The following is a 16,695-nucleotide window of genomic DNA, read 5'->3' as shown; positions in this document are numbered from 1 at the left end:
CAAAAGGAGAAGGGTGGGATGAAGCATCCTCTTTCTTTGACATCTGGGAAACTGAGATCTAGTGATATTCTCACACAGATGCTCAGCTCAATCTCAGTGGCAGTCAGATGTGCAATGCCATACAGTACCTGAGTCTATGGGATATGCAAAAGGACATCAGAAGTCCACAAACTGAATGCCATCTAGTATGAAACTAATCCCTTAAAACTGGCACTAATGTGACATGAATTATTCATAAGAGACTCTGACCTATCTGGGGTTCCTGTTAGAAATCAACACCATCACTGCTTTCAGTAATGAAAAAGTAATAAAGCAATTCCAAAGAGGGCATCTAATAAGACAAATCTTTACCAGCAGCGAAAAACATAAAGTATCTTTATCCTATTACTATTAATTTTTTGAATGCTGCGATTAACTTCACCTGAGCTACAGGCTCAACCAACAAACAAACCAACCAACCTCCACTTCTTTCTGAGGAAAGAAAAAAAGAATGCTGTGTTCAAGACAAGTCCATCAAGAGGGCAAAGTTCTGGAGTACACAACCATTCAAGAGGCAGTTCATCCCATTACAGGCACAAAAAGAACTTTTTTCTTCTCAGTGAAAGTAGAAGCTACTCAGTTCTTACATGACCAAGAGGATATCTGATCAGCTTTCCCCCAGAAAAGGCAAGAAAGAAAAAAATCCCTCTCACAAGACATACTCACTTTTATTTATCTGGGAACATAGCTGGAGAGGAGAGCGGGAGGAAATCAGTTTTGATTGGGACTTGGAGGTGCCAATGCAGGAAGATATAGTTACAAATAAGACTACTAAAATGAGCCAATGTAAACAGCTTGCTTTTAACGGCAGTTGCTAAAAAGAAGGGAGGTTCCTTTCTAATGTAGACCACATAGCTGCATGGTTATGGCACATGGATATATCTTGATTGCTTCTCATAGTCACTGCAAAGGATAAGTGGCTGCCAGAACAGTGTGACTAAAATACGAATGTCTTAAAAGAATATTGATACTAATGAAAGTCAGATGATTTGCACAGTCAAGTTAATTTAGAGCTAGCCAACAAATAAAAACCACTGACAATTAAGTGCATACACAAAATGACTCCAGAAATGTTTCTGAGCAAATCACCAGCTCACTGTCCAGTGTTGTAAAAGTTTGCAGATTCGGTTACAAGCAGCTACCACATTTGCAAGACACTCAGCAGACAAGTGGGATCTTCTGCACCGGTGAGATTACTTGTAAAAGGCCCCACTCTCCTCAGCTTCTTCATGCAATTAGCTGCGCTCGCAGCTGCTGGATCAAACCGTGGGCCCCTCTCTGCTGACATCAGAGGAGATCATTGCACTGACTACACAAAAGACTCAATAACTACTCCAGAAAAATTCCTAACTTTAAGGCTGCTAAAGGTAAGGACTAGGGCATGACTTTCCTGTTTGCACGCAGCGTTTAGCCTCTCCGTGTCTGCAGAACAGGAGCGGTCATGCTTCTTTTGCTACAGGAAACAAACCCTGAAGATTGTGAGCTACCCAGACCATGGAGAAACATGCAGCTGCCATCAAGAGAGATGGCAGCCAGAGAATAAGGGCAATGGAGATCCCAAGAGAGTTCCTCTATGAAGATATCAGGATGGATAGGCAGAGATAGGAAAGCCAGACATGCCAAAAGGGCTATAGGCCCATGACTATGCTGGTGACGTGCCTGGGAAGAGCAAATTTCTATCCACTCACCCATAGAATAATCAGTGTTCAGCTTGTAGCATATGAATTTTGCTGAATATGACTTTCAGAGGTGTCTGGAGGACTTCAAATCCAAAGGGACACCATAGCTGAGCACCTTCAACCCATACTTTAGCAAAAAGACAAGGTTTGTCCATTTTGTTCACATAAGAGGAACGATTATCTGACAGCCAGCATATTCCTCAGCCTGGATATACTTGTAGCTCCACACCAGTAGCAGAGAGGTTTCACTAAGGACGCCACAGCCAGGTCCCCACCAACGGGTGTGATACCACCAATGCCATCAATTAAATAGCCATACAACAGCGGAATGAAAACAGAGACAGTTGTGATGAAGAGTTTGTTCTGGTAGGAAGGGCTGAAATACCCTTGGCATGTAATTTATCCCAAGCTGAAATCCAGTAGACACTTTCTCATCTCACGCAATAAAAATTCAGTTTACAGAATTTTCGTATGTCAGCCTTCTGCTGATGCCTTTGCCAAGGATTTTATTGATTGAATTTTAATTACTGTGCATTAAACTTAGGATGTATAATTACTTTCTCCTCCATGAACACAACACCAGAAATTGAGGCTTGCAAAGGACAGAAGTGTTTTCACCAAAAGCAAGAGGAAATCCTGTTCTTTTTGAATAAAGTGTTAAACCACAACAGGATGTGAAATGTGTGAGGATGTGCAAAAAAAAGGAGAAGAAAAAAAAGGCTGCTCTGGACAGAGACAAGAGGGGAAATTTTCTTTAAGGAGAGAAACTGGTGATGCTAAAGCAACACAACTGCAAGATTTGAAGGGTTAAACTGTCTTGTTCGCTGAGCCGTTTAGTAGGAAACACACAGCTGTATCAACAGGAAAGTGGGATCAGGAGTCAGAGGTGCATTTTTTCACTTGTCCGTTTCTTCCTCAAATCTACCAAGGAGATTAACAGTTGAGATTTAATAAAAAAAAAAAAAAAAAAAAAAAAAAGAAAGACCACGGCAGCAACAAAGTACAGAGAGGGGAGAGAGCAGGCTCCAGGGTGCTGGCAGCTGGACAGCACTTATCAGCAATAGCATCCACTTCCCAGGCCACCACGAAGAAATAAAGCCTGTTCAAGGTTCTAGGAAGTCTCACACAATGGGAATTTACTGGCTTGAGGATGGCTGCCAGGCCCTAAGGTCCAGCTGAGCCAGAAGCAGCAAAGGCACTGAGGAGCAGACCTCCCATGACTGTCCATCTCTCAACATACACTTTTCAAAGGCCACTTTTCTCCTGCCTCCTCTACTCTCCTAGGCTGAATAACCCTATGAAATGATAATTTTGATTTCCTATTTCTCGTTTTTTTTTCAGCCAAGCTCACTACCTCAGGAGTGTCCAGGTCTCACTGGTTTCAATTTGGATTCAGACACAAAGTAGAGAAAAATAAAGAGATATTAGAACACTGGTGTGGATCTGGTCTCAGGTTTCTGACCCTACACAGACCTCCCATTAGCTTTCCAAGAAAACAGTTGAATTCAGCATTTCAACAGTAACACACAAGGGCTTTTCTTTTTTTCCTCCTGCTCTGTTTCTGTTACAGAAACTATTTGTTAATGTACTGTGTAAGCCTGGGACAACGTTCATTGTCTGAAACCCCTCTAGCTCATCAGAACAATAGAAAAAAGCAGGAATGAGTTTAGCTTTATCAGAAGGTGAGCAAAAATATGTGACTTTTGTTACTCACATGGTACTTGCGGTATCCTTCCTATAGAAAAACAAAACACAGAAACACAAACAAGCAAACCTTTTACAAGGAGACTGATGTAAAATGAGAAGGAACAACATTTTTTTCCAAATACACTCATTTTTTTAAGCCAACAACTAATAATTTCAAGCCTGTTACAAACTGCACTGTGGTTGAGGGGAGTTTAGAGCAGATCCTTGGGGACCAGGGTCTCACACCCCATGTTCACAACCATTAACTCCCCAAACCAGAAGGGAACAGATACTGCCTGCTTTTTTAGTGGCTTTTCAGAAGAGGATGCTTGGGGTTTACATTCACTCCACTATGTTTTTGTCTTATTTTTCATCTTTAAGAGTGATTTAGATCCATATCCTGGGTTTTTTTCAGGTGTTTACCTAATTCAGGGTAAATGTTGTTTTATCATTTCATTCAGTAGATCTTAATAGCATCAGATGATCCATATAGGTAGCAGTTTGGCAAAAGAAAGAGTGAAAACTGTAGGAAGTGTACCTCACTTAAGCTTTAATAGCATTAAAAGGAAATAAGATGATCACAACAAATTATGAGATTAAAAGATACAAAAAAGCACTGGGGCTTTCCACAGACAGAGGCTGAAAAGCCAGGGCAACTCCTAGGAGGCAGCAGGTACACTCTTAACTTTAAGATAATTCAGAATGACTACTATTCAAATACCTTATATTCAACATTAGTGAGAAGGGAATAAAAGAATGGTTTTGTTCCAAAACAGTGCTTCTTCAGCACTGAACTGGGGTTCATGCAGAAGTTACCACCCACAGATGCTCCAAGATCTTCTCTGCAGTTCCAAATTTAAAAGGAGTTTGGTTTTAATAGTTTGGCTGCTTGATAGCATTCTTTAAAGCAAACCCTGAATTCAGATTAAAAATTTTCACCTTGATGTTCTCTCACAGTCATCAAGTTCCCTTACCTTGCCGTGGACAATTTCTCTACACCTTCTGCGTTGGTCTGGATTTCCACGGAGTCCCCCATTTAAAATGCTACAGACCTGGCATGGGAAGGATCCTTCTTTTGGCTGCTAGCTCAGGGCTAGGAACATAATTCTTTCCCTTTCTGAAAATCAGCAGGACTTGGCCCCGAATATTTGGCTTGCAAGACTTGGATAAATTTGGTTAAGCCCTCATGTAAGCTGAGGGCCATTGCATTGCAACACAGTTTTGCAGCAGGTATTTGCCCATCTCCTGCTCTGGAGCCCCATATGAAGAGGAGACCACCTGAGGCTGTGAGTGCATGGGCAACCGAATCACCAGTCTTGGTTTAACTGCTTTGGCCAGCCCCAAGCTCTAGCCCCGAGAAACAGCGTGTCCTTAATTCTGGCGGGATAATAACATGGGGTCCTTTCACCCGTGTTTTAGCTGCCCATAGCAGTGGCTGAGCAGAGCATCAGGGATGAGGAGCCAGCAGGATCGCATGGAGACACAGCCAAGGGGAGCTTGGAGAAAAGACCACCCATGTAAGTCTCCCATGCGAGGCTTGAGAGATCGGCTGAGCTAAACAACTTTTCTAAGGGGCATTTGGTTTTCTAGCAAGAACTGCTACAGAGCAGCCGTCGGCAGAGTGATAGCTACAGACAGCATCTTGTCCCACGTGCTATGAAAAAGGAGAAGGGGTAGGTGATGAGTCCCTGAAGAGGGGGAACAAGCTGTTCCTGAAGAACTGGCCCAAAAACAGCAAAAAGAGTGAGCTCTGGCAACGGGAAGGAGGAGACTCAGAAGAGATCAGAGCCAGCTCTCAAGCCAGCCTGGGCTTTGCATTACAGACATTATTCCAGACATGCTTGAAGCTCAGATCCTGTTTTAATATGCAAGAGAAAGCCCCCAAAAGCATCTGTACCTACCCTCCCACCCTCAACAAAAGCTGACACATTGCAAATGGGGAAGGAAGAAAAAAGAGAAGGGCCAGTAGATTTGCCCTTGGCTTTTACAAGACTTTGGGGACAAAACCATTACTTCTGAAATAAACACAGTGGAAACTACAAGCAAGGAAATGATAACACCTTCTGGCATAAATTCATGAAGAAAAAAGCAAAGGAGTGAAGTTATTAGGACAGGAAAAGTATGTATTGTGCTGGAGAATGTATCCTCCTACCCCTGAAGTCAGTGGAAACAGAACTGAAATTCAGGGCTTTAGTAAAAAAAAAAAAAGCCAGAGAATGAACCTAAAATAACTGGTGCAAGCGGTAAATGTGAAGGCTGATATACTTGGAGGTATCAGCTTTTCGGATGGGAATGCACACACGGCACTTGCAAAAGCAAGCAGAGCGTGTGACATTCTGCTCCTAGGAGGGATTGCTCGTGGTGGAAAGCAGCATCTTTCACGAGGGTGAAACAATTGAATAACCCTGGTTTAATCTGGGGCCAAGAAACGAAGTGACTGTCCCAAAGGCAGACAGGATGTCTGTGGCAGAGCCAAAAATAGCAGTTAGATTTCTTGTTCCTACACTGTAACCATACCATGATCCCTCCTCCTACACACAGCTAAAAACCTAAGTTGTTTAGTTCTTACTGGATGCAAAAAAGAACTTGTTCCACTGAGCTGACTCTCAGATGCTGTCAGTTCAGCAAAGTCAGTTGCTTAGTGTTTTAACTTTTGACCATCAGATGCACCTGATGCCTGCAAAAGGGAAAGACTCTTTCACCTCTCTAATACCTTCAAATCCAGAAAATCAGTGGTGATCAGCAGTTTATAACTTGATTCATCCGCGCAAAGTGATGAAATGGGTCTTTCGCACATGATCCCCTCTTGCTTGCGTGCAGCTGTGATACCTGCTGGGGCCCAGGTCTAAACCAACCAGGTGACAAAACTCCCGTTTCTGATGCGCAGACCTGCTGACACCATGAATGGCATAAAATAAATAAGTAAATAAATAAACAAACCAATAAAAAAACCTTGCTTAGGCCAGGGTATTGCTGCAGCTCTACCACAACCCACTCACGTGGGGAGACTTGCACCCTGGCACTGAAGCGCTTTGACAGGTCACAAGGAGAAAGTTGCTTAGACTTCAGCACCTACATGCCTCCCAAAAACCACACCGTGCAAATGCTACCACATCCCCATCCTAAACAACCCCAAGCTGCAAAGTTGCAACATCCCAGCCCTTCAGCAGTTAACGCTGCTGCTCTCCCACATGGAGGAGGATCCCACCTATGTCTTTTGTCTCCAGAAGGCTAGAGGTGAATTTCTAATTATATGGGTACTGACATTTTTGCTTGTCTCCGAATAACTGGTGTTGGCTGCCTGTAGCCCACAGCATGCCAAGCAGGAGCGGGAGCTGTGCCCAGAGCCTCCACGCAGGCACAGGTTTGGTCACCCAGTTCCCTGACACGCGAGGGCAGTGTTGGTGCACAAATGAGAAGACTGTGGTCCTCCCCAGCAGCTTTGCACAGCACCCTGCTTCTTCCGAGCATCCCCCTGGGCCAAGGCTGCTCCACAGACACGATTTGTGCCAGAAAAACCACATTTGGGAAGCGTATGGGGAGGGAGGTGTTAAGCCAAAATATTTATATCCGCACAGCTCCTGTTGTAAAGGCAGTTTTTCTAAGAAAGCTTCCCCTGTATTTTACGGGGTGAACAATAAAACTAGGCTCAACACCTTTATGGTCATATAGTCACATGGGAAAGAGACAAATGCAATTCTTTAATTGTTCCTCTACTAAATGGTACAGTCATGGCGGATGCAGAGGTTTTAAAGGGATCTCAACTGTGCTGCCGCAATATCCATTTATTGCTCTAATCAAATACTCCAGCCTCCCAGATGATATTCTGGAAAGCATTTTAATATTGCTGGGGGGGGGGGGGGGTGGGAGGTGCAGGAACAGTCAAAACTATGACACAAACATCTTGCGTGCAAACAGACTGTCTATATGACACATGGAATAACTGACACAAAAACATAAAAATACAGGGGGGATGTGGGTATATGCATATGTGTATTGTATGTATGTACATGTAAATCACACAGAATTAAGCGTATCATCTAAATGAAGCAGAAGCATCTTATCTGAGCCTGAAACCAGGCACGTAATGCATCGTTCCACCACAAGCTCAGGAGCTCACCCACACCCAGGCAGCTTTGGTGGGCGAGGAATTCACCAGCCTGCACAAGCGCAATCGTACCACCTCTTTGGGGAACCCCAGTGCACTGAGGAAGCTTAGTACAGGTTTTGATGTAAAATATGGAAAAATAAGTCAAGTGACCTCCAGAAATCCACTACCTCATAGACATCACCTTGCAGCTTCTTTGACCTGTATGTATTTTGTAAATGTAATTTTAAAAACGTACACTTGGCACTCTAATAAAACAGTGAAAATTAATAGTGAATGCTCTCCGTAAATGAATTGCACTGTTAAATAGCAGGGATGTCATTATATATTTCACTACAGTAACTGCAATACCTAGGGTCAAATGTGGAAGAAAAACTCACAGAAAGAAGCCAACGAAATTTGCCCTCATTCTCTTGCATCAGTGTATATCAGCCCACACACAGATGCTGTGGGTATGACCTCGTCCTCCAAGGCCAAGATCCAGCAGGCAATACTGCCAGCAGTGCTTATAAATAAATCACCTGCTGAATGGCCAAGCTAGTTAATGGAACCTGGATATTTTCCTAATTAATTTTCCACCCTTTTTTCCTCATAAAAATGTAACCAAAGAGTTTTACAGTGTAATCCACTTGCAGATTCTCAGCACTGGCTGCAGTTTTTGTGGTTTGGTCCTTCCTTGCTAAACAGCTAAAATGACCCAGCTGTTACTCTAAAACCAGGGAATTAGTAGCCTGCGGGCAGCCAAGTACATGTGCCAGCCACTCAGAGGAGTGCTTAATTTCCCTCATATGGATTTTGATGTCTCTGCCTTCTTGTCAGCCCAGATACAGAAGGTTCCCTCTCTCATGGTAGATATAAGCTGGTCATCATGAATGTGACCTATAGCCTGCTTGGTTATCATACACATCCAGGAATATTTTGGTGGACTTTAAAACCCAGAAAGGAGGATCCACAAGTCCAAAGAACACAGATGCAGAGTGGCATCTTGCACCACAAATGTGAGAATGCCAAGGATACCATTTATCAGTCATGGCAGTGACAATGACACAAGTGTTTAGAGCATAGTCAGGAAATGCTTTATGATAGTGATGGCACTTTTTGGGGAAGTTAGCAGTCTCTCTGCAGAGAGCTGCTTCATAAGTTGTCTGCCTAGTGCCAGATGTCTGGCCCCTGGATGGAGTAAAACAAATTCACCAGAGTCACTGCCTCATATGATTAGTGTTGTCCCCAAAAGGCACCAAACTGGGTTTCAGTGAAGCCATGCTCCTTTCTTTTCTGTATAATCATCCTGTCACAGGCCAAGCATACGCACATGGAGATGAGGAAACTTCAGCAAAAGAAAGAAACAATCCCCCACTCATCTTGCTGTCTCTTGTTACTCAAAAAGCTTCAGTAAGAAAACACCAAAAATGAAAGCAAGATGGTAGTCTGGAAAGCTGCTAGAGCATGGAAAGGAATTGAAACTTTTAAACCACTCAGAAATTAAAGTTTGAGTTGCATTCATAAATTCTAGAAAGGGGAAAGTGCCACCATGTACACATAGCTAAAAAAAATCACTGATTTCTAAAAGAAATTAAAAAAATAATAATAATCCCTGAGTCATCCAGAGCAATTTTGGTCAAAGTTGTTAAGTCTATGTGGGTTATGCTGCTCTTGGTGACACGTAGCAAGTTTTGTGTCAGGTATTGTAGAGAATTACAAATTGCTTACTACTACTGACTTTACTGTGTTCTTTCCATTATATACGGATTCTACATATAGTAGTTCCATGTTTCTAAATCTAATGTAGCTACTAACTCACTCAAGCTAGACAGCTGCATGCTAGAGATGTAATAACAAAGCCAATGCTTCATATCCACCTGGAAGCCTTTCACTGGAGGTAATTTCAGTATGCTAGGAAGGGAAAGGACAGATTCACCTTAAGCTGGGTAGGAGGAGTTTGTTTCAGCTCTAAGAAAAAGGCATAAAAGCAGCCAAAGCATTACAGGTATTGCGAGTTCTGTTCATCTGAGTGTCAATGAAATGCTGGACCAAGTGACCTTGCTATGCTGCCCCATCACCAAGCATGAGACATTTTTTCTTGTAACTTCTTCCAAATCTGCAAGGCAAGCTCTTAGGAGAAGGTGCTTGTGCAGGGCTGGAATTTCTCCGTGACAGTAAAGACCTAACTGCACACATGTCCAGCAACATCAGGATCCAGGTGACTCACAACCCTCCATGGATGATGCATAAGCTCACAATTACTTCTTCAAATACCTCTCAGGTTTCCCTTTGGGCTCATTGCACGCCATCCTGGAGTTCATGAAACTTGGCCTTCCAGCTTGCTCATCTCTCATTTGCTTTATAGGTTAAGTAGAATGACAGACCCAGACTAATAAAACAGAACAACGTGGGAGCTATTGAGAAAGAGAAGAGGAACACAGAGATGACCACACAGTCCTGGAATGCATTACCAACCCAAGTATTAGAAATTCATTATTCAAGTTGTGCTGCAAAGCTTAGCTTAAGTTTTATCTTCTTCCACAGCTGTTTTGGCCTAAAGGCTCTCCTTTCCTTCCCATCCACAAGAAGAATTACTTGTAGAGCAGAGCCAGCTGTTGGCACCCACAGAGGTAAAAATGCCTTTTCTCCCTTCTGCTTTCCCACACCTAGCTCAGATGCAAGGATTACAAGTTAAAGCCCAGTAGCAGTCTATTAGAAGGCACAAGGGATTAAGAGGACTCCAGAAGCTTCACCCAGGATGCCAGAATCAGCAGCAGCCAAGAGGGAAACATGTAAGGTTTCAGCATGGATGCAATAAATAACAGAGGCACCAGTGGAGGTACCTCACAGAGCTGGGAGACCACCAGGGTGCAGGAGAACCAGTGATCCTCACCCACAGCTAGGAAACCCAGAGCACCACTGGAGAACATCTGCACAGGGCTTCTAAAGCAGCAGAATCAGAGTCCCTTGACCCAGGAACACATCTGTAAAAATAAAGCCCTGTGATCCCCTTGCCAACCTGCAGCAATGGAAGGCTGAAGGTAACTCATCTCAGGAGACCCTGGGTGGGCCAAAACTTGGAAGAGGGAGTGAGGGGGGGGAATTGTGTACTTTAAGCCCAGTCCAAGAAACTGGGTCTGAGTACTTGGTGAACATCAGAACACAGAAAGAAAACAAATGGATAGACTTTGGGCCCATCACTGCCAAGCTGACAGCCATCAGTCAAAGTTTCTATTTAATAGGAACAGAAAATTCTACTTTTGACATAAGCACCTAAGAATGAGGATTGTTGAGCTGTATTATAAGAAAGCAAAGGGGGACTATCTTAATCCAGGGTGCCTACCTGCACCTCCTGGTGACAAACTTAAGTCTGAACCGGTGAAGAAACCTTACCCCGCTCTCTGGTCCACAACATGAGATGCTGTCAGGCTTGATACTCAAATGTATCTTCAGCTGAAGCTGTGGGCGTCCAGCTTTTGCCAGGCCACAGCTGCCAATGTTCACATACATGATACTATTTCTTTTTGTTTAAAACAGCTTCATTTCCACTTGTGCATGAGAGCCAGGGCTGTCCAGACAAGAATGCTCAGGACCCCGCTGGGACATTGAAGCCATCCAAAAAGAGCAGTTCTCAGTAAGCTGAGCACTGGGAAGATGCTAAAGCAACTCTTACCATCCCAACGTGGGAGCCTAGAGCTTCTGAAGAAAGAAGTCAAATGTCCCATGAGGGTGTGGAGGACTTCTAAAATTTTTAACTGGTGCCTTTTCATAGCACCTGGGGAAGGCAGGAGAAGTTAAAGATGCATGAGCCTTTCCATGGACAGACTCCCAGTATCATCATGTAAAACTCTTCCTTTTGCTAAACCCCACAGTTATCATTTTAACTAATGCCTTTCCCTGGAGAAGCCCCACTAGCAAAGTACTCGCCCTGCAGGCAGGACTGCTGCAGTGTGGAATGGGGACAGGACCCATTTGAGTCCAAGAGGACACAAACAGGCAGTGGCACAACTGCAAGGAGGGTGAGGAAGCCAGTCCCTGTCCCCAGCTCTGTCTCGGTTAATGCTGGCAAAGACACTGTTGCACACTGGCAGCTGATGGCTATCAAAGCAAATTCAGTCACTGATAGGAGAAGTTAAGAAAAAAATGCATAGAAGCCTGCTGCTCTCAGCAAAAACTCTGTGTGTGTGTTTGTGTATTTAGGAGGCGTCTTCATCAGAAACAGACTTGGGTCTGGACCTCTGATCCACGTGAAGCACATTCAGTGCTACCTTCAGGATGTTGTCTTGGCAATGATTCCATTCTGCAAGCGGATTTGTGAGGGGGGCACTGCCAAATGGAAGATCAGCTTTGGGAAAGCCCCATGTGTGATGCAGCCATGCCCACAGGGATTATATCTACCAGCTTTGAGCCACGAGATAGATATTTGCATAGCTGAATCTTCAGCTGCTATAACCAGTGTAATTTTAATTGACATCTACAATTTATGGAAGTGTAGGATAGGAGCCCTTCTAAAGAGAAGTGTATCAAACCTGTCTCTGGCAACCAGATGCTGTCAAGCAACATCTTGGGAATGGTGGGAAGGTTAGAGGGATAAGACACGTCAACTTTGAACCTATTCTGCCTAAGATTATCTGTGTATCATTATCCATGTTGCAAGCCTGTAGTCTTCCATTAAGAAGCACTCAATAGACAAACCTTAGCTCACCTCCCCTGGAAAGCCAAGGGATTTTTGCAGGCAAGAATAAAGCTGTCTGGAACCTTTAGCATTAGACTATATATTAGCTGCTAGCAAAGCAAATACATAAATTAATAAATCAATCTGTAGCTTTTTCTTTTCTTTTTTTTTTTTTTTTTCTTTGGTTCATGTTTGGTCAGAATGTGGTTTTGCCTGGAAGAACCCAAAGAAATGTAATAATTTTTTCCTGCCACCAAATCTAAACATTTTACAAATGAAATTCTTGGCCTCACATCTGTGCCAATAAATCTTATAAAAAGGAGAAGGAAAAACCATGCATTGTGGTTCTCAAACCACTTTCCACACAGCCTGGGGCAGCCCGGAGTTTGGGTCATTATCAGTGACTATCCAGTGAAATCAATGCTCACAAAGGAGATGGTGCCTATAAAAAACCATCTTTGAATATCTCTCTCCTCCCTCAAATGCACTAAAGCCAAAAGCCTGGTGTTTGTGTGCCGTGACTGCCACCACATCAAATAAAAGTTTCAATACCTGCCTACTAGTTGATGCGATGAAGAGCAACACCATTCTTTTCTATTTGACCTGCTGCTTACCAGCACCATTAAAGGAAAAGTCTGCAGGCTGGCATTCACCTTTTTTAAAATTTATTTTTGATTTTTAGATCCACACACCACCTATTTCTCCACTTCAAATGTTTTAGAAACCTCCAATGCTGTTCCTCCTGTATAACCTCCTTTACTAATTTTCTACAAAGTGCAGAACTGCATTTTCTGATCATCACCCTGGTTTGGGACATTTAGTCCAAACTGAACAAGGGGTCTTTTATCTACTGAGTTATCTGGACTAGAGGCTGAAGATCCTGGCTCTGATTCCTCAATGTGCAGCACTGAAAGGGGCCAACACATCCAGCCTTAAAGTCCTTGCTGCAGAAATGACTCAGGCACTGAGGAATCTCAGCCTACTTGACGGGACTTGGGCTCCCATGGTCTCTGCCCTTATATCTATGAAAAAAAAATATTTTAAGAAATGTTTGAAAACTTATGCCTGCAATTCCAGCTATGCTCAGCTATTTTTCTTTTCCCAAGCCCATCGCCTGTGCAGTTATGCCCTAATAAAACTCTGTTGATAAAACTGTTTAAGAACTCAGTAACTGCCTGTAGCTTAATACAGTACTGGGGGACGGGGAGCACTGCCGCAGAATCTGATAGCTGCCTTCTGAAATGCCCTTTGAGACCTGTTTGACCTTCCCATATTAACTCCTCTGTCTTTCTCCCTGGAATGGGTATAAATATTCCAGTTATGTTCCAGATAGTCAACCCTCCTCTTTCCCCGTGGAGAACCTTTTTCTGTCCATATTTCTTCATATATGTAAAGAGTGACAAGTCCCCAGGGAGGCCACAGAGCTTTGCCTCTGCACAGTGACCTGCGTGATGCCAACACTCCATGAATGCCTCTGCAGCGTTGGAAAGATCTTTATTACTGTTGTGTTGATGCCACCAAAGATGCAACACAATAGACAATGAGGTGGGGAGGTGTCAGAGCCTTACCAGCACTCATCTGTTATGACCTGTGTGACTTAGCTAAGATATGGCTCATGAGCAGAGTGGCCATGCCAGCTAAATATTCACAATATCCTATACCATTTGCAATATCCCTTGCTCCTTCAGACATCCTTCCCTTAAGCAGACCAAAGCAAGACTGCTCTTCTTCCAAAAGTCCTTTAAATATTACATAGACTATTACATAGTCCTTTAAATATTGCATAGACAACTCTCTCCTAGTTGCTTTCCCCAACCCCTCTCATCCCTCCGTGCTATCATTCTTTTCATCCCCATTCCCTCACTCCCTTGTGTACACCAGACAGAAATCTGCCCTTCCTCAGCCTACCAACCCCCTGTCACATCCCAGTTCTGGTGTGGAGAAGACCCACAGAAAGCCACGTCATTACAGGGGGAAATCATCCCTACTCAATGGTTTCTAAGCACACCCTTCCAAGGTCCAGCTCCACGGGTATGTTTGGGAGGTAACAGTGCCCCTGGGATGCTCCGGAGAGACACAGCTTCACCTGCTCCATTCAATGGAGAGCTGCAATTGAAACAGTGGAGACCCAGGACTCTTTTTAGGTGATTTTTGATACTGTTTTAAACTCTTTTTGAGTTACTTTTTAGACCAAACTTGCTGCCAGCAGTAGTTGGATTGCACTCACTTACTCACCCCCCCAGCAAGCGCATGTGTCTGCATGCACTCACACATACTTTCATGCTACAGCAGCTTTTTTTACAAACATCCTTGATATTAAGGGAACCCGGGACAACCACTGTAAAATTTACAAGGCTCACACAGATCTCCTCTAGTAACACTGTTGGGGGGGGGGTGTCCTCTCTCTGTGAGATTTTTTCCTTGCTCAACAAAAATCAACCGAGGTAAGAATCAGCTTACCTCAGAGAGCCCAAGAGCTTCATTTTGTTTGTTTGTTGTTAGTTTTGTGTTTTGTTTTGCGCTGTATTTTTTTCCTAGAAGAGGCACCACTATCAGTCCATCTCCACATTCAAGCAGGACTTATCGCTTTGCCATCTGCCTTCACGCAGGTGCGTCTGGTGTACCACACCACACCACGCGTGCTACTTTCTTGCTTTAAAGCCTCGCTTTACCTCGCAACACACAAGCCAACCCCTGATGCCACCAGCCCTGCAAAGCAAAATCCCCCCTTCCCCGTGCAAAGCTGCTGACATTACCCCCCCCCTTCGAGCAGCAGCGATGCTCAGACACAACTTCACACGTGTCTGGCTCAGGGAATGCCCCGGCCTCAAGCCGGGTACCCCAAAGGGCTCCTTAGGATCCACCTCTCTTTCGGAGTGCTCCAGGGCTCCCCGAGCGTTGCCTCCGGGCGTGGGGACGATGATGAGGGACATCGCGGGTAGCTCTCCCGGTGGGGACAGGAGCTCCCCGCACTGCCTGCCTCCCTGCCGCGACCGTCACCTTCCTAAAAAACACCTTCCAACAGCTCTCCGCAGCCGGCTCGCTCTCTACGCCAGCCGCAAGCACGCACCGGGGAAAGAAAAAAAAAAAAAAAAAAAAAAGAAAAAAAAAAAGAAGAAAAACTCAAACACCTTCTGAAACGAGCGGCTTTTCCACCCAGGTTTTGCCAAAGAGGAGGGGAAGGAAAGCAGCTACTGCCTGCGTGGACCGGGCAGCTGCAAGAGATGGGGAGAGTGGGAAAGTAAACCCTCCTCCGTCGCCGGCCGCAGGCAGCGCCGGCAGCGGCACACCTGGGGGGAGCGGCCGGCGGCACCGCCCGGCTCCCGGCCCCTTCCCCTGCTCCGGTACCGGCCCCGGGACTGCTTCGGTCCCGGCCCGCTTTCCCCTCCAAGCCGCTGCCCTCGCAGCCTCACCCTGGCTACTTCGGGCAGGAAGGGGTCATTTTTGCCTCCTCCTTTTGCTCCGCAATGCAAATAGCAGCAATTAAAGGAAAAGAAAAAAAAAAAAAAAGGAAAAGAAGAAAAAAAGAAAAAGGAAAAAACCACCACCACCCCACACTGCAGTTTTCTGTGCAGATCCACCTGGATGCTGTGCAGAGGTGGACTTAACTCAGAGACACTTCTGCACCCTTTCCTTTTTCCTTTCCTTTTTCCTTTCCTTTTTCCTTTCCTTTCCTTTCCTTTCCTTTCCTTTCCTTTCCTTTCCTTTCCTTTCCTTTCCTTTCCTTTCCTTTCCTTTCCTTTCCTTTCCTTTCCTTTCCTTTCCTTTTCTCTTTCCCTCCACAGCTCATCTTTCCCTCCTCGTTCTCACATCTCCCACCTCCCCAAAGTTTACTAGTGCCCACCTTCCCACATGCACGGCACTCAGCTCTCCCAGCCCACCGTGCATTAACCCCAAGTGTGTTTGCAGAAGACGAGTCGCTCCTGCAGTTTCCCAACTCACCTGCAAAATGCTGCTCGTTGCTAGAATCCAGGGCAAAAGCCACCTCATCCCTGGAAGCCGGGATTAAATACATTGATTGAACCCAGATTTAGAGCCGTTTTGAACAAAAACACCACTTTGGGGAACGCAGAGCAATCCTCAACTGGCAACCTAGCCTAGGCACTCTGCCTTTTTCTCTTGGCTCTTTGGGGATTTTATTAAAGACAGATCTGACGTCAGGGTGAAGGACAAGCCCTGCATTTTTCCTCTGGAGAAACTTTTCCTGCCTTCACTTCTTCATTTTTGTGTGTGGTGTTGTCCCACCTCCTGCATTTCAGTGTATCGCCGTTAGCCAAAGGGCTCTTAAAGGGAAAGCTGCAGCGCTGTGGTCCATCGCCCTGCGATCTTAGCACAGCACCGAAATGCTCAGAGCTTACCTCTCGTGTTGCTCATGGCATTCAGACTCTTGCAACTTAGCCAGCACGGCAAGAAACGTTTGATCTGGCTTTACTGATCGTGATTAATGACCTGACATGTGTACTAATACGCACAGATGTTTGATTTATTTAATCTTTTAAAAAGAGTGGCTTCATTTGAATTGCGGG

At 44.6% G+C, this 16,695-nt stretch overlaps 1 protein-coding gene across 2 annotated transcripts in view; it reads right to left on the bottom strand.

The window, feature by feature from the left end:
* Positions 1 to 16,377, bottom strand: part of CCN4 (cellular communication network factor 4) — a 37,059-nt gene extending 20,682 nt beyond the window's left edge. For both annotated transcript variants that reach the window (XM_049821860.1, XM_049821870.1), the window contains exon 1: positions 16,112 to 16,377. In XM_049821860.1, the coding sequence (XP_049677817.1) occupies positions 16,112 to 16,159 (48 nt within the window). In that variant the 5' untranslated portion in view covers positions 16,160 to 16,377. The remainder of the gene's footprint in view (positions 1 to 16,111) is intronic.
* Positions 16,378 to 16,695: the final 318 nt, after the last annotated feature.

This window comes from Accipiter gentilis, chromosome 2 (genome assembly GCF_929443795.1).
Source record: "Accipiter gentilis chromosome 2, bAccGen1.1, whole genome shotgun sequence".
NCBI lineage: Eukaryota > Metazoa > Chordata > Aves > Accipitriformes > Accipitridae > Astur > Astur gentilis.
The sequence above is the reverse complement of the archived record's forward strand: the minus strand, read 5'-3'. Positions and strand labels throughout refer to the sequence as shown.